The sequence below is a fragment of the Archocentrus centrarchus genome, chromosome 24 (genome assembly GCF_007364275.1).
Source record: "Archocentrus centrarchus isolate MPI-CPG fArcCen1 chromosome 24, fArcCen1, whole genome shotgun sequence".
NCBI classification, from domain to species: domain Eukaryota; kingdom Metazoa; phylum Chordata; class Actinopteri; order Cichliformes; family Cichlidae; genus Archocentrus; species Archocentrus centrarchus.
In genome coordinates, this window is record NC_044369.1 from 21,766,997 (window position 1) to 21,780,392 (window position 13,396).

Below are 13,396 nucleotides of genomic sequence, written 5' to 3' on the forward strand. Positions count from 1 at the left end.
CCGCTCAGCCTGAGCTGTCCCTCTGATGTACTCTTTTCTAAAAAGGGGATTAATGAAGTTGACTCCCATTGAACTGAGTGACTGGTTTGCTTTTACAGTCAGTTTCACGTCTCTACCGCCTGGTGGCGTCAATGGTACAGAATCATTTTGACGGTAAACGCGGAAGTATCCTAAAGTTGTTCCATCCGAGCCTCCGTAAAGCAAACCTGCAGTTTGGAGACAATTACACAGTCAAGTTACTCCTACGCTGTGTCGTACTTACGCATTTGTTGCAAGGTAAACTGATTAATTTCGTGTTACCGGAGGTTTAACGGAATAATACAGCTGTCTGGTGTGTCGTCAGCGGGGAGCCATCATTTGGGAAACTAGCTCCGGCCGCTAGGTGCTACCTCTGCTAGCTAAGTAAACAGGCAGTTTTCCATATGGTTGCTCTTATGAAGAACATCTTAGATCGGTTTAGTGGAGTTAGCTGCAGTTGCCTAGGTTATAGTGGGTCATTTGGCCAACAAATCCCGGACGTTTACCTGACCATTTTTGTCCCGTTGTTGACCGCAGAGCTCCCATCATGGCTTTGACTGGAAGATGACCTGCAGCCTGAGCTTCTGACTGACAGACTTTCCGGTTCACTAGGTTACATTTGAGGTATGTATTGTTTTCACCGGACTCGAGCCAGTCACAGTGAATATTATTTAAAATTAAATTGTTGTGATTTCACCTTGCAGGTTCCACACAGGGTGACTCATGCTTTCTGATGAGCTTGACTCTAAACCGGAGGTAATCTTTCCATCGTCCTCACCCTGCACAGGCAGACCACTTAGCTGTACAGTGATCTGTTAACTAACACACTAGCTTTATCGTTTTTTAATGCCGTGGTTCTTCTCCCCCCCCCCCCCCCCCCCCCCCACCTCTCAGCTGCTCGTGCAGTTTGTGCAGAACGCATCCATCCCATTGGTGCAGGGTCTGGAAGACTCGGAGTCCAAACACTCCTGCCTGCCTCTGCTGGCTCCTGCTGAGAGCTCTCTGTGCACCCCGCTGGAGCTCACAGGTCAGCAGATGCCCGCTTATGGTGCCCTGTCCACCACTCGCCATAGTTACTCTGTATCTGCCTTAATTCTTTAGTAATATTCCTGTTTAATTATTTAATTATAATACAATGCAAAAGTCTTGAGCCACCATCTCATTTCGTCTCATTTCTCAATATTTGTTAAATCCACTTAACACTCACCTATGAATCATTCAAGCAGAAAAAGGCACCTAACTCAAAGGATTGTAGTGTTTACATGTAACAGACAACTGGACAAGTGGAGGACAAAAGAAGATGATGCAGGCCTAAAAAACTCTACTGCAAATGAACAGTATCTCAAAGTCATGTCCTTAAGAAATAGGGGGAAAAGTCAGCAAAGACTTGATGCAGGACCTGAGACATGCATCTGACCCTTCAGATGATCTGTCTACTGTTCACTGAAGTCCCATCAGAAATGCTCTCAGTGGAAGGGTGGTTGTCAAGAAGCCATTCTTAAGGAAGGGAAACAGGGAGAAAAGGCTGAAGTATGCCAAGTTACACAAGGACAGAGGTGGAAATCAGTGGCAACAGGTCTGATGGAGTTATGAAATGTGAAATTTGGTTTCAAAGGACAGGGGTACAACAGTGAATATCTACAGCCATCTATAAAACACAGTGGAGGCTCTGTCATGGTTTGGGTCTGCATTTCAGCCAGTGGTGTTAGAGATCTCAAAATTAATGGAATTATGAACACAGAAAAGTACGGTCAGATTTTGATCCACCATGCAATACCATCTGATTGGCAGCTGCTTCATTTTTCAGCATATTGATGATCCCAAACACACTGCCAGTGCATTAAAGGCACACCTGGATAGAAGAACACACAGTGGAACAATATCAGTCATGGATTGGCCTCCCCAGAGCCCGGACCTCAGTTGAAGCAGTGTGGGATCATCTTGACAAAGAACAGAACAAAGGCAGCCAACATCCACACAAGGTCTTTGAAAGCCCTTCAAGAAGCCTGGAGAACTATTCCTGAAGACTACTTAAAGAAATGACAAAGAAGCTGCCTCAGAGAGTTGAGCCTGTGTTGAAGAATAAAGGCGGTCATACCAAATATTGACTTTCAAGCTTGTTACAATTGTACAAACTCAGTTTTTGCCTTATATACTGTACTTCAATGTACATGGTTCAATAAAACACTGCACCATTTCCCATTTCCCTAGCAAGATGAAAAGAAATGAGGGGTGGCTTAAGACTTTTGTACAACACCGTAGGTATAATATGTATGTAAGAAAAGGGCTAAGCAGTTGATCAATATTATTCTGAATTGCAATTTTAGCTTCTGACTTTGACACAGAACAAGGTAGTCAAGAAAAAACAATTATTGTTCCCCATTATGTTTCTCTATTTTTCTACTGGGGCTGTTTTCTTCAGTTCCTTCTTAAAAGCCAAAGCTTATTCCACATTAGGCTAGTTCATTAGTTCATTTCAAATGTTTTGTTTGTTTGTTTTTTGAGTTATATTTAAAGTTCAGGGAAACTCACTGTTTAAAAATATGTTTTAAAAGTTCCATAAATACACAGTGTGGAAAATAATAGAGATCTCAGTGTTGACAAAAATAATGAAGCCCTAGGTTTGAGTTATACAAAAGTAGAAGTGCTGGGATCCTTGTTGTCTGTGAAAACACAGCTTTACTCCTGCACACAGTGCTGAGTGTGGACAGACTCTGTGATGATGTTACATATACCAAAACTGATATATCTGTAATTGGCTAATTTCTGTTAAACTGATATACTGGTCACAGATTTAGTCATTACAGGTAATAGAACAAGAATCCCATAAATGACACCTAATCAACAACCTCTGCTTTTTCACTTCTGTGTCATTTAGGGAGAAAATGTAGGCCCATTATTTTTTGTCTGCAGTGAGTGACGGCTGCAGCTCTAAGCAGTCACTGAATCTCTAAGAATGCACAGAGTGACACTACCTGCTGCAGAGCTTTATGTGTGTGGAATCAGTTCTGAACCGAAAAGCATATCTGACTGATAGTTACACAATACAAGTGGCACATAATTAAATATGTAACACATATTTACCATTAAACAAGGTTTAAAAAAAAAAAAAAAAAAAACCCTGTCCATGAGAACCTGCATCATCTTATTTATGTGCACAGTTCTTCACAGTATTCTGATATTTGAGGGTTTTCTTCCCATTTCACAACATCTCTTTGCCCTTCATGAAGAGGTCCTTCATAATTTTCACCGGGGTTGCAGTTAACCCTGCGTTTTTGAAATCTGGAAAGCATCAGTTTACACTGCTGTTGAAAAGAGGGTAAAGTATCTCTAAGACAAGCACAGCACTTACTGAAGATACTTCAGTTTGGAAGGACGAATGTTCTTTATGACAGTGTGCTTATGATTTTTTTAAAATTATTATTAATCCGCTTTGAATAAGAGGGGCAGATCTAAAAGAGCAGCTAGCACTGATCATAAATGAAGGCTGTATTCATATTCATTCATTCAGTGTTGCTTATCAAGTTCAATTTTCTGCCTCGTTAAAGCCTCATGAACACATTGAATACATTTAGCTATTTTAAATCAATTTTTTTAGTATGTTCATGTCTTCTGGTTTATATTCATGCCATTAAATCAGTAAATTGCACATCACATCTGCAAACCCTGCAAACAACGTATTATATAACTAATTTACTGTGTGGCATTACTTTACAGTAAATGTGTTTTTAAATGTGACACAATAACGGATCTCCTCCCCAGATGGAGGCCTGAGCCACGAGCCCGAGAGCTCCCCCTCCCTGACAGAGTTTGGAGGCGTGTCAGAGCAAAGCTCATTAGTAGTCCAGACGCACTCTCACCCACAGGCCTCACCGAGTCCGCCGCCCATCCTCCATGACTTACAGCAGTCAGACAACACTTCCTACGTCCTGCTGAACCTTGCAAAAGGTAAACAAACACCAAAGGGACATTGTTTGTCTGTGCATAGGTGCCAAATCTGAAATACATTTTTGCCTTTTTTTTTTTTTTAATTTAAATTTTTTTTAAATTAATTGAATTTGTTTTTGAGACTCACTGAGTGTGCTGATACAGGAAAGCTAACACAAAGCTTTGGTTTGACACTCACTGGCCACTCTGTTAGGAACACCTGTTCAACTGCTCATTAACATAAATATCTAATCAGCCAATCACATGACACAAACTCATTGCAGTTGGGCGTGTAGACATGAGCAAGACAACCTGCTGAAGTTCAAACTGAGCGTCAGAATGGGGAAGAAAGGATAAGTGACTTTGAATGTGGAATGATTGTTGGTGCCTGATGGGCTGGTCTGAATATTTCAGGAGCTGCTGATCTACTGGGATTTTCCCACACAACCATCTCCAGGGTTTAGAGAATGAAAGTTCTCTGGGCGAAATGTCTTGTAGCTGTCAGAGAAGAAAGGCCAGACTGCTTTGAGCTGATAGGAAAGCAACAGTAACTAACCTAATAAAAACCACTTCTTACAACCAAGGTATGCAGAAGAGCATCTAAACATGTTGAACCTTGAAGCAGATGGGCTACGGCAGCAGAAAGCTATACTGGGTATCAGCTAAAAACAGGAAACTGAGGTTGTAATTCATGCGGGCTCAACAGAAGATTGGAAAAATGCTGCCTGGTCTGATTAGTCTTGATTTCTGCTGCGACATTCAGATGGTAGGTTCAGAATTTAGTGTAAACAACGTGAAAGCATGGATCCATCCTGCCTTGTATCAGTGGTTCAGGCTGCTGGTGGTGTAATGATGTGGGAGATATTTTCTTGGCACCTGTTGGGCCCCTTAGTACCAATTGAGCATCATTTAAACTCTACAGCCTACCTGAGCATTGTTGCTGACCATGTCCATCCCTTTATGGTCACAGTGCAGCCATCTACTGATGGCTGCTTCCAGCAGGACAGTGCACCATGTCACAAAACTCAAATCATCTCAAACTGGCTTCTTGAACCAAACAATGAGTTCACTGTACTCAGATGGCCTCCACAGTCATAAGATCTCACTCCAGTGGAGCAACTTTGGAATGAGGTAGAGTGGGTGATTCACCTCATGAATGTGTAGCTGACAAATCTGCAGCAACTGCGTGACGCTGTCATGTTGATATGGAGCAAAATCTCTGACAAATGTTTCCAGCACCGAGGCAGATGTGGGTCCAGCAAGGTGTACCTAATAAAGTGTCTCATCAGTCTATATCTTCTAACACGTTACATAGCCTAATGTTAGCAGAAGGTTACATTGCTGTTAATATCTATTTTCTGCATGAATCAGTAGAGCATAACTCCAAATGAAAAAGAAAGTTTGATATAAAAAGTCCTAATCCAGCCTCATGTCTGTACTTTGTCTCCTGATTCTACACACAGTGCTAAAAAGAAATGAGGTGACACATTTTCATTCAAGAAAAAAAAGAATTATTTTGGCTTGAAGAAATGATCCTTGGCAGCCACATTCTCTTGGTTCATCAGGCCTTGGCAGGAGAGTCAAAAAATTAATTTTGGTCTCCTCACATACACTTTTAGCGCAGTGCGCTGTGTTCTTTTTGTGATTCAGTGAGAGACATGAAGGATAGACTTTTCAGTGGAGAGAATTACAGCTTTATTACCTGTATTCAAACCCTGGATAAAGGATTGTTATGTTCTGTATTTTTATATTTGTGTGTCTGTTGGGAAAACTTTCTCTCTCTTGCTTAGAATAAAGCCGTAATCTTAAAACCTGCTGAGCATGATGGGAGAACAATAACAAATTAAGAGAAGTGACCTAGAGGCCTGTGGCTGTCTTGTATTGTGAGTGACCCTCACTCTGCCCTTTTCTTTCCTCTCAGGCATTACAGCCTCCTCAGAGTCCCTGATCTTCGCCGCAGATGGCACTGGGGATGATGAAGATGAGGGGGTCTCATCGGGGGACTATGGAATAGATGGCAGTGCTCCCTGGTATCTGCGGGTACAGGAGCTGGCACACGACAGCTTGATTGCCGCCACACGGGCTCAGCTAGCGAGAGATGCCAAGGCCAGCCACGACGCCAGAGCTGCAAGCGTCACTAACGGTAAAAATTCTTTTAGAGGACTTTTACACTGGAAAGTAATATCAAATATGCTCATTGGGACACAATATTAACACAATATTTTGCCCTGTTGGAACTCATGGATGTGCGCACTGCTACTGGCATATGCTCTGCAGGCAGCTATTTGGGATGCAATATCAAGTTTAAGAATAAAACTAGAGGAAAAAAAAAAACATGAAATGAAGCTTGTATACAGGAACTGACTTATTTTGGTAGCAGGCATCAAAGACGGAAGAGAAATGAGGTCAGTGAAGAGATGAAACATAGTGTAATCAGCCCCGACTAAAACTGGGTCCCAAAATTCTCTTCTTGAGTCTCCCAGTCAAAAGGAATTTGTAGCTTTGTCTTTGATTGATGTACAAGTGTGACGGCAGCTGTTTAGTAGAGTTATAAATGTCATATTATAATGAAGCATTGATCAGTATCCAGTTCATATGGTTATGTTGTGTCACTGATGATTTAATGTGCATTTAGTAAGATGGCCAATGGAGGACTGAGATGAGGAGACTGGCTTCAGAATGATAGATAGGGGGGCATTAAGGTCAGGCCAGGGGATGCACATGTGATTAGCCCATTAGGAAAATTCTATATTACAGAAAATAAAAATAGCTGCTGGTTCTGAAATATTCTATTTGCTTTATCACCAAGAGTTATATAAGTAAATCGATACCACTCATGTCTGCACAGTAAATATAAGCGAAGAACAGGGGCCACTTAGTTCTGCACAAAGACAAGAAGTAGGAGGGACGGCGCCGCAGTGCTTCACAGATCATACACGATTTGTTAAATCTGGTACAAAAACTGAAGTGCAAAAAAGACTGCAACTGGTTATAGCCAGGAAACAGTCTAATAGCTGCTAACCAAAACCTGTCATTGTCAGTAACAGCTATTCAATACAGCCTTCAATAAATTGCAATAAAAAAGGTGGCAGTGACCTTTTGGCTTAAATCAGTCCAGAGTCTGAGTGGTCACAGAATTCAGTGTAGTGTTAGCTGCTGGCTGTGTATATTTCTCCTCTTTTTTTTTTAACTTTTTACCATCTGTTAAAAGTAACACAGGCTCCCCACGCAGAACCTCAAAAATCTCTAAATGGCACTTGTCCGGGTCTTGCAAACTCAAACTGCTTTGATCGTTAAGACTTGTTTATTGTCCTGTCCTGCGTGATGTCTTGACTTGTTGCTTATTTTAGCGGGATCTGTGCACACGTTTATCTTATCTTAGATTGCTCCTTTCCTTCAGCACACAGTGCCGCTGACCCGCACCAGGAGTCAGGACTACATCACAAACCATTTTAAGTTCCCTCCACAGGCTGCCTGATAGATAAAGAATTTACCCATGACATTTAGGGCGCTATGACTCCTAGCTACATCTCTGATCTTTGAACCCCTTCTGAGTCGAATTTGCAGCTGGAGGTCCATGTTGAAAAGTGATATGGGAGCGTAAGAAGTTTACTTTCATATCTCTGCTTGCCCCGGGTTTGTTTCCTCCCATCCTCACCGGGATCTATTTTACATGTTTATTATGATGTGCACAAACAAATCAAACGGCAGCTAGAAGAACTTATTGTACGTGCTGTTGAACTGTGTTGAAAATTGATTTTCAGATCAATATGGGAAAAACTATAAAGTGTCTTAAAATCTGCATTTTGTCTCTTGAAAATGGTGGTGGGGAAAAGCTGCTCTGTGCTTTCTTGTTTACTTACAGGTTTTTCATGTAGTCCAGTTAAGATCAGATATTCTTTTGACACAGGTGACATTTCTTACCACAATTATTTTTGCCCTTGTTACATTCATATTGAGGTGAAGTAAGAGCAGTTTAGCAATTCAGCTGTGTGAAACAAGTCCTTCAAGGCCACCCTTCCCTTCTTTTGATTGACTGATCCTCAACAAAACTAGTCTCTTTAGCACCTTCATCACATGATGCGATACCAACTGGCCAATGGTCTTTAAGCTCTGATGGTGTTGGTTTCCTCAGTACAGGAAACAGGATGTTGCACAACACTGGTATCTTCGCCTGCTTCAGGTTCTCGTTGTAAATGTAACACAGGATCCAGGACAGCTCAGGGCCTCAGAACTTTGAGGCGGATACCATCACGGACTGAAGCCTTGTCTCACTGTAGGTTCTCGAGCCCATCTCCTGACCTGGCCAGAAGTCAGAGTCTCAGGTGGGGGGTCTGATCCACAGAGTTTATTTAGGAGGGGAAGAAGGGCAAAATCACAGGAGGTAGTGGGGGTGTGTGATGGAGGAGGCAGCAGGGGGCTGTGAACCTTTTGCATCAGATTAGATACGTTTCCTTCAGCAGTGGGATATCAGTTATAGGAGCATCACTGCTGGCACGGCACAAACTAAATTGGACCTGTTAAAAGCGGGGAGTCTGGTCAGGTTAAACAGGACTGATTGCATTCATCTTGGAGTTGTTTTCTTTTGGTTGCAAGTCTCAGTCAGTAACCAGTGATTAGCTTTTAGAGTCATGCTCCAGAGACTAGCCATACTCTCACTCCTGGATTGTGTACCGCATCACCTCACTCACTTTCCTCTTCTGGTTGCCTAGGCGACCACACACACAGTTTGATACCAGACGGGGACAAACGAGACCTGCCTGCCAGAACGAGCCGCCCCCTCTCCAAGCAGATCCTGCGCTGCTCGTTTGAGGGATGCTGCAGGACATTCACCTGGCCGGCTCATCTCAAATATCACCTCAAAACACACAGGTAAGAATCACACAGATAGCAGGGGCACATTATATATATCATCCAGCAGTGGTCCAAGCAAGGTGCTCAAGTGTGCAAATTCTGATAATGCGGATACATTTGTCAAATTAGAAAATAATACAGGGTTGCTGATGTCCACATTTCATTACACACAAGAAAGGGTGCACCAACTGTGAAATTTGTTAATAGAAAATTACATGCCAGTAATATCCGTCAAATATAGATACAACTCAGGCAAGGTATTATGTTAAGTGCTTATGTTCCATAATCACCAGAAAGATTCAGACAACTATGCTAGACGCCACAAATTGACACTGCATAGGCTTGAGCCCAATATACAAAAAAGTGCAGAAAATGAAGGAGAACCCTTCTGTGTACCAGGATATCTTGGATATCCTCTGAGCTATTTCATGTCAGAAATGAGTGTAATTTATAAGTGATCATGGTGAGCTTTTTAAAAAAAAAAAAAAACATTTTCCACTTCACTCAGTCTTCACAGTCTATTCCTCCTGAATTTTTTTAATGTCTGCCAACTTCAGTCTTCGTGTTTTGGTGTAAGATTTGGAATAAAAACTGCTGTAGAAATACTGTAAAATGTTCTCTAGACATTTTCTGGGCTCCTAAAGTGTCCTCAAGGGCAGGGTGAACACTGTGTTCTAGCTATTCTGTCTGATCTTTTTCAAGTACAAATAGCACTAGGTTTGCTCAGCAGTTGTAACGTGTGAGTTAGAGGTGTTGGCTCTAAACTGTACAGGTGTTTTATGAAGGCGTAATCGCAGCCCAGGTAGAGCTTCCTACTTTATTTGTCGAGGAGGCAGACAGGTCAGGCAAGGAGCAGAAAGTACAGCTGAGAAACTGAAAAAGGTGCGGGAGCTGTGTTAACATCAGTGTAGCAGATCTGTTTGTGGTTACCCTATCTGACCTTGGGGGGGGGGGGGGGGGGGGGGGGGGGGGGGGGGGGGGGGGGGGGGGGGGGGGGGGGGGGGGGGGGGGGGGGGGGGGGGGGGGGGGGGGGGGGGGGGGGGGGGGGGTGGGGCTGTAGCAAATGAATCATGTGCACAGAGACATCGAGGTTTGTTTATGTTATCTCGGCTCCCAGGAATGACCGAATGTTCAGGTGCAGCGCAGAAGGCTGCGGGAAGAGTTTCTATGTGCTGCAGAGGCTGCAGGTTCACATGAGGACTCACAACGGCGAGAAGCCCTTCATTTGCAAGGAAAAGAACTGTGGCAAGAAGTTCACCACTGCTGGAAACTTGAAGAACCACAGACGCGTACACACAGGTGGGAAGCGGGAGCGACCCGAGTTTAAAAGCCCAAACATGCTGGAAGCAATAACTGACTCAGGCTATTTGACTCTGCTCATTTAATGCTTCCTTGGTGCAGTCAGTGCTGGAGATTTGAAGAGTCAGCAGCACTGGCGCCTCCATTTCACTGCTGCAATCAGTAACATTACTGTCATATTTTATTTAGGGTGACATTAAGGTTTCTGATGGCCTATTCCACACTCGTCTCCTCCTGTCTAAGGATCAGTTAGGTCACCTGTGCTTAGCTTCTGCCTGTACATGTCTAATAATGAGCCGTTACTGACCTATTTGGGTTATTTTTGTTTTCATGGCTTAAAGAAACAACAAAAGCAAAGCTGCATAGTCTGGTTTATTGTAATTTTCAGCATGCTGGGCCATTCAACACATCCCTTTGAACACATTCACATCTGATATTTTCTGCAAAAATAAGAGTTTGATTGGGCCTTTGTAATGCAGAGGTAAACAATATGAATATTTGTGGTGGGTGGCTGCTTTCAGGAGAGAAGCCGTTTCTGTGTGAAGCAGAAGGTTGTGGGCGATCCTTTGCAGAGTATTCAAGTCTACGAAAACACATGCTCGTACATTCTGGTGAGTGGGACAAGTTTACAGCTGTGCAGCGGTGCACTTCTTTGTAATTAGCACGCTACAGATAAAGTATAAAATAATGCGCCTTGTAGATGGCACCCTGCAGCAGTTCAGAAGAAGAAAGTTTGCTTTGTGTTTGTGTGCGTGCTTCCCAGGTGAGAAGCCTCATCTGTGTGGGATCTGCGGGAAGACTTTTTCTCAGTCCGGCAGCAGAAACGTCCACATGAGGAAGCGACACGGCGAGGAGGGGCTCATCAGTGAAAGCAGAGAGACAGGTCTCTCTCTCTCTCACACACGCACACACACACACACACACACACACACACACCTACTGTAGTAGGTGGATATGCTAATCTTTGGATGATGTAGCTTCAAGCTGCACATACATTTTAAAGTCTGCATAGAGATGGTGTTGCTTTAATTTACAATTAGGAACATTTCTTGAATTATTAATGACTTGTAGCACTTAAAAATGTATCATTCACATTTTCATTCTTCAGGCCCAGTAGCTGAATTGTTTTAGACGGCACATATCTTCAAAAAAAAAAAAAAAAAGGCAGAAACAGCACAACTCTGCTGTAGAAAACCAAAGCCTGTTGGGCTTTTTGTGACGGGGTCAGATTCTTCTAAGAAGTCTTTAATCACCAAGTTAAAATAATGTCTTCTTGCTTTATTGAAATGCATTCACCTTACAAATTGCTGAGATAATTGAGCGAATATTAAAGGTTAATCTGCCAATGCAGCTAAGAGAAATTTACACAAATCCACTCGTGTCTCTATTCTGAGTATCATTTTCGGTACCTGTCAGATTAAAAGGATCCCTCACTGAGCTCTTCACATTCCAGCATCTGGAACAATCGAAAAATAAGCTTAAATTCATTTTTAGCATGAAACAACGACAGCAGACAGCACATTTGCCTCCTTGTCACATCTCTGTAGCAGCAGGGAAGCACTGCAGCTGAATCACCACAGAGGAAACATTGCCAAAGCTCTAATTATAAACAGCGGATTTATTCGGGTCAGCCTCCCCAAAGAGGCCAGTCTTTTGTAAAAGCAGAGCAAAGGAAGATGCAGTTGCACAACAGACGGCTAGTTTCTGTTATTTCTACATAACAAGAGTTATTGGATTAATGAATAAATTGAGTGTGAATAACTAGAATAAGCAAAGAAAAATCAGCATTCATGCATTGTACAGAATACAATCTAGAAGTTAGCACAGTGCAGATCTCGGTTTTTAACCGATCTTTCACACCTCAGAGCATCATTTTACAGCCAGCGTTGGACTGTGTTGATCACATGGTGGCTGCAGGTTGCACCCTGGTTCCTATAAAGATGATGGATTCTTTTAAATGTGGTTTCTTTTGTGTTGAGGTTTGGGGGAAAAAAAAAACCCAAAACAAAACAAAGTTTCATGTCTGTGTGCAACTGACAGGAGAGGCTCTGACACAGAGCAGCCTCCTGGAGGCAGACGGTGAGAATGGAGACAGTATGGTCACCATGACAACAACTGTGGAACCCATGAATCTTCACCATGCATGCTGAGATCACCAGGTAGGCGTTCGAACAAGTATGACAGAAAAAAAAAAAAAAAACCCCACCTAGCACATCTAACAGGGTGGTAGCCCTGCAGTAAACTCTCATTTGGTGAAGCTCATAATGTTCTGTTAATGTCAGAGATGCTGAGTCAACCTGTGGTGTTACTAATGTCACGTTAAGTGTTTTTCAGGGAACGAGTCTAGATTTCTTGTGTTTGCCTGAGTTATCACGTCTCTGAAACTTCACCTTTAGGCTGTTTTCAGCTGTTCAGCGGGCACTCTTTGTACTGTACCTGATATTTACTTAACATTAAAAATGCTCATTTTTAAATAGACATTGCAAATAAACTCATGCTGGTAATAGTAGATTCCAAGAGAAGACTGCGGCTCATGCACCTGTCTGAGTGGTTATGGCGCCGCGTTGATGACACAGTTTACAGAAGCATAGACCAAAGCATCAGTGCCAACCACAGCTCTTACTTTTTTTTTTTTTTTTATCTTAAACACTGAAGGGCCAGCTGATGTAGTTCAGATGTGTGGCCAGGATATCTGGAAATATCCCAGCTGCATACCACTGTGTCCAGATTGCAAAAAAATTCCAGGACAACTTCATCAGTACAAAGGCCGGAAAGTCGTGAAAGTGCTTGGTCTCATTTTGCACCCCCATGTTCTTTTAAATACACACAGGTTGAATAACATCTTTCCTTTGTGTTTGTGTAGGCTCTGCAGACTCAGTGGTAGTTCTCTCTCAACCACATGAACTGGTGACCATGACAACGGAGGGCCATGCATATGGAGAAGATGTGGTTGCTCTGCTGTAGTCCACCATCACAACAAACATCACACCGCCTATTTCAGCAGCGCTGGGCTGACGGCCACAGCGGACTACATGTAGACATCTATTTGTAAAAAGACGAATCTCACACCTGTAGACCTTGTAGATATTTGTAATTAGCAACCAGTGATGGTTTTATTTTGAAAAGTGTGAAATGGCAAAGTTTGTACAAACAACATTTTTCCTCATGTTTTTGAAAACAGAGACACCCAAAGAAATACTGAGACGGGTTTTATGAGTTTATGAAACTCTAATGACAGTGAATGGTTTTATGCGCTTCATTGTTGTAAACAGAAGTCTGAGGCTGAAGTGCAGCGATG

The 13,396-nt window shown here is 42.6% G+C and overlaps 1 protein-coding gene across 1 annotated transcript; it reads left to right on the forward strand.

Moving 5' to 3' along the window:
* Positions 1 to 145: 145 nt before the first annotated feature.
* On the forward strand, positions 146 to 13,232 carry znf410 (zinc finger protein 410). Its single transcript, XM_030721407.1, has 12 exons — positions 146 to 276; positions 556 to 642; positions 723 to 774; positions 913 to 1,045; positions 3,781 to 3,966; positions 5,867 to 6,088; positions 8,658 to 8,817; positions 9,917 to 10,098; positions 10,620 to 10,709; positions 10,862 to 10,981; positions 12,139 to 12,257; positions 12,962 to 13,232. Exons 3-11 carry the CDS (start codon positions 742 to 744, stop codon positions 12,246 to 12,248), a joined length of 1,236 nt encoding a protein of 411 aa, XP_030577267.1. The 5' UTR covers positions 146 to 276; positions 556 to 642; positions 723 to 741; the 3' UTR covers positions 12,249 to 12,257; positions 12,962 to 13,232.
* Positions 13,233 to 13,396: the final 164 nt, after the last annotated feature.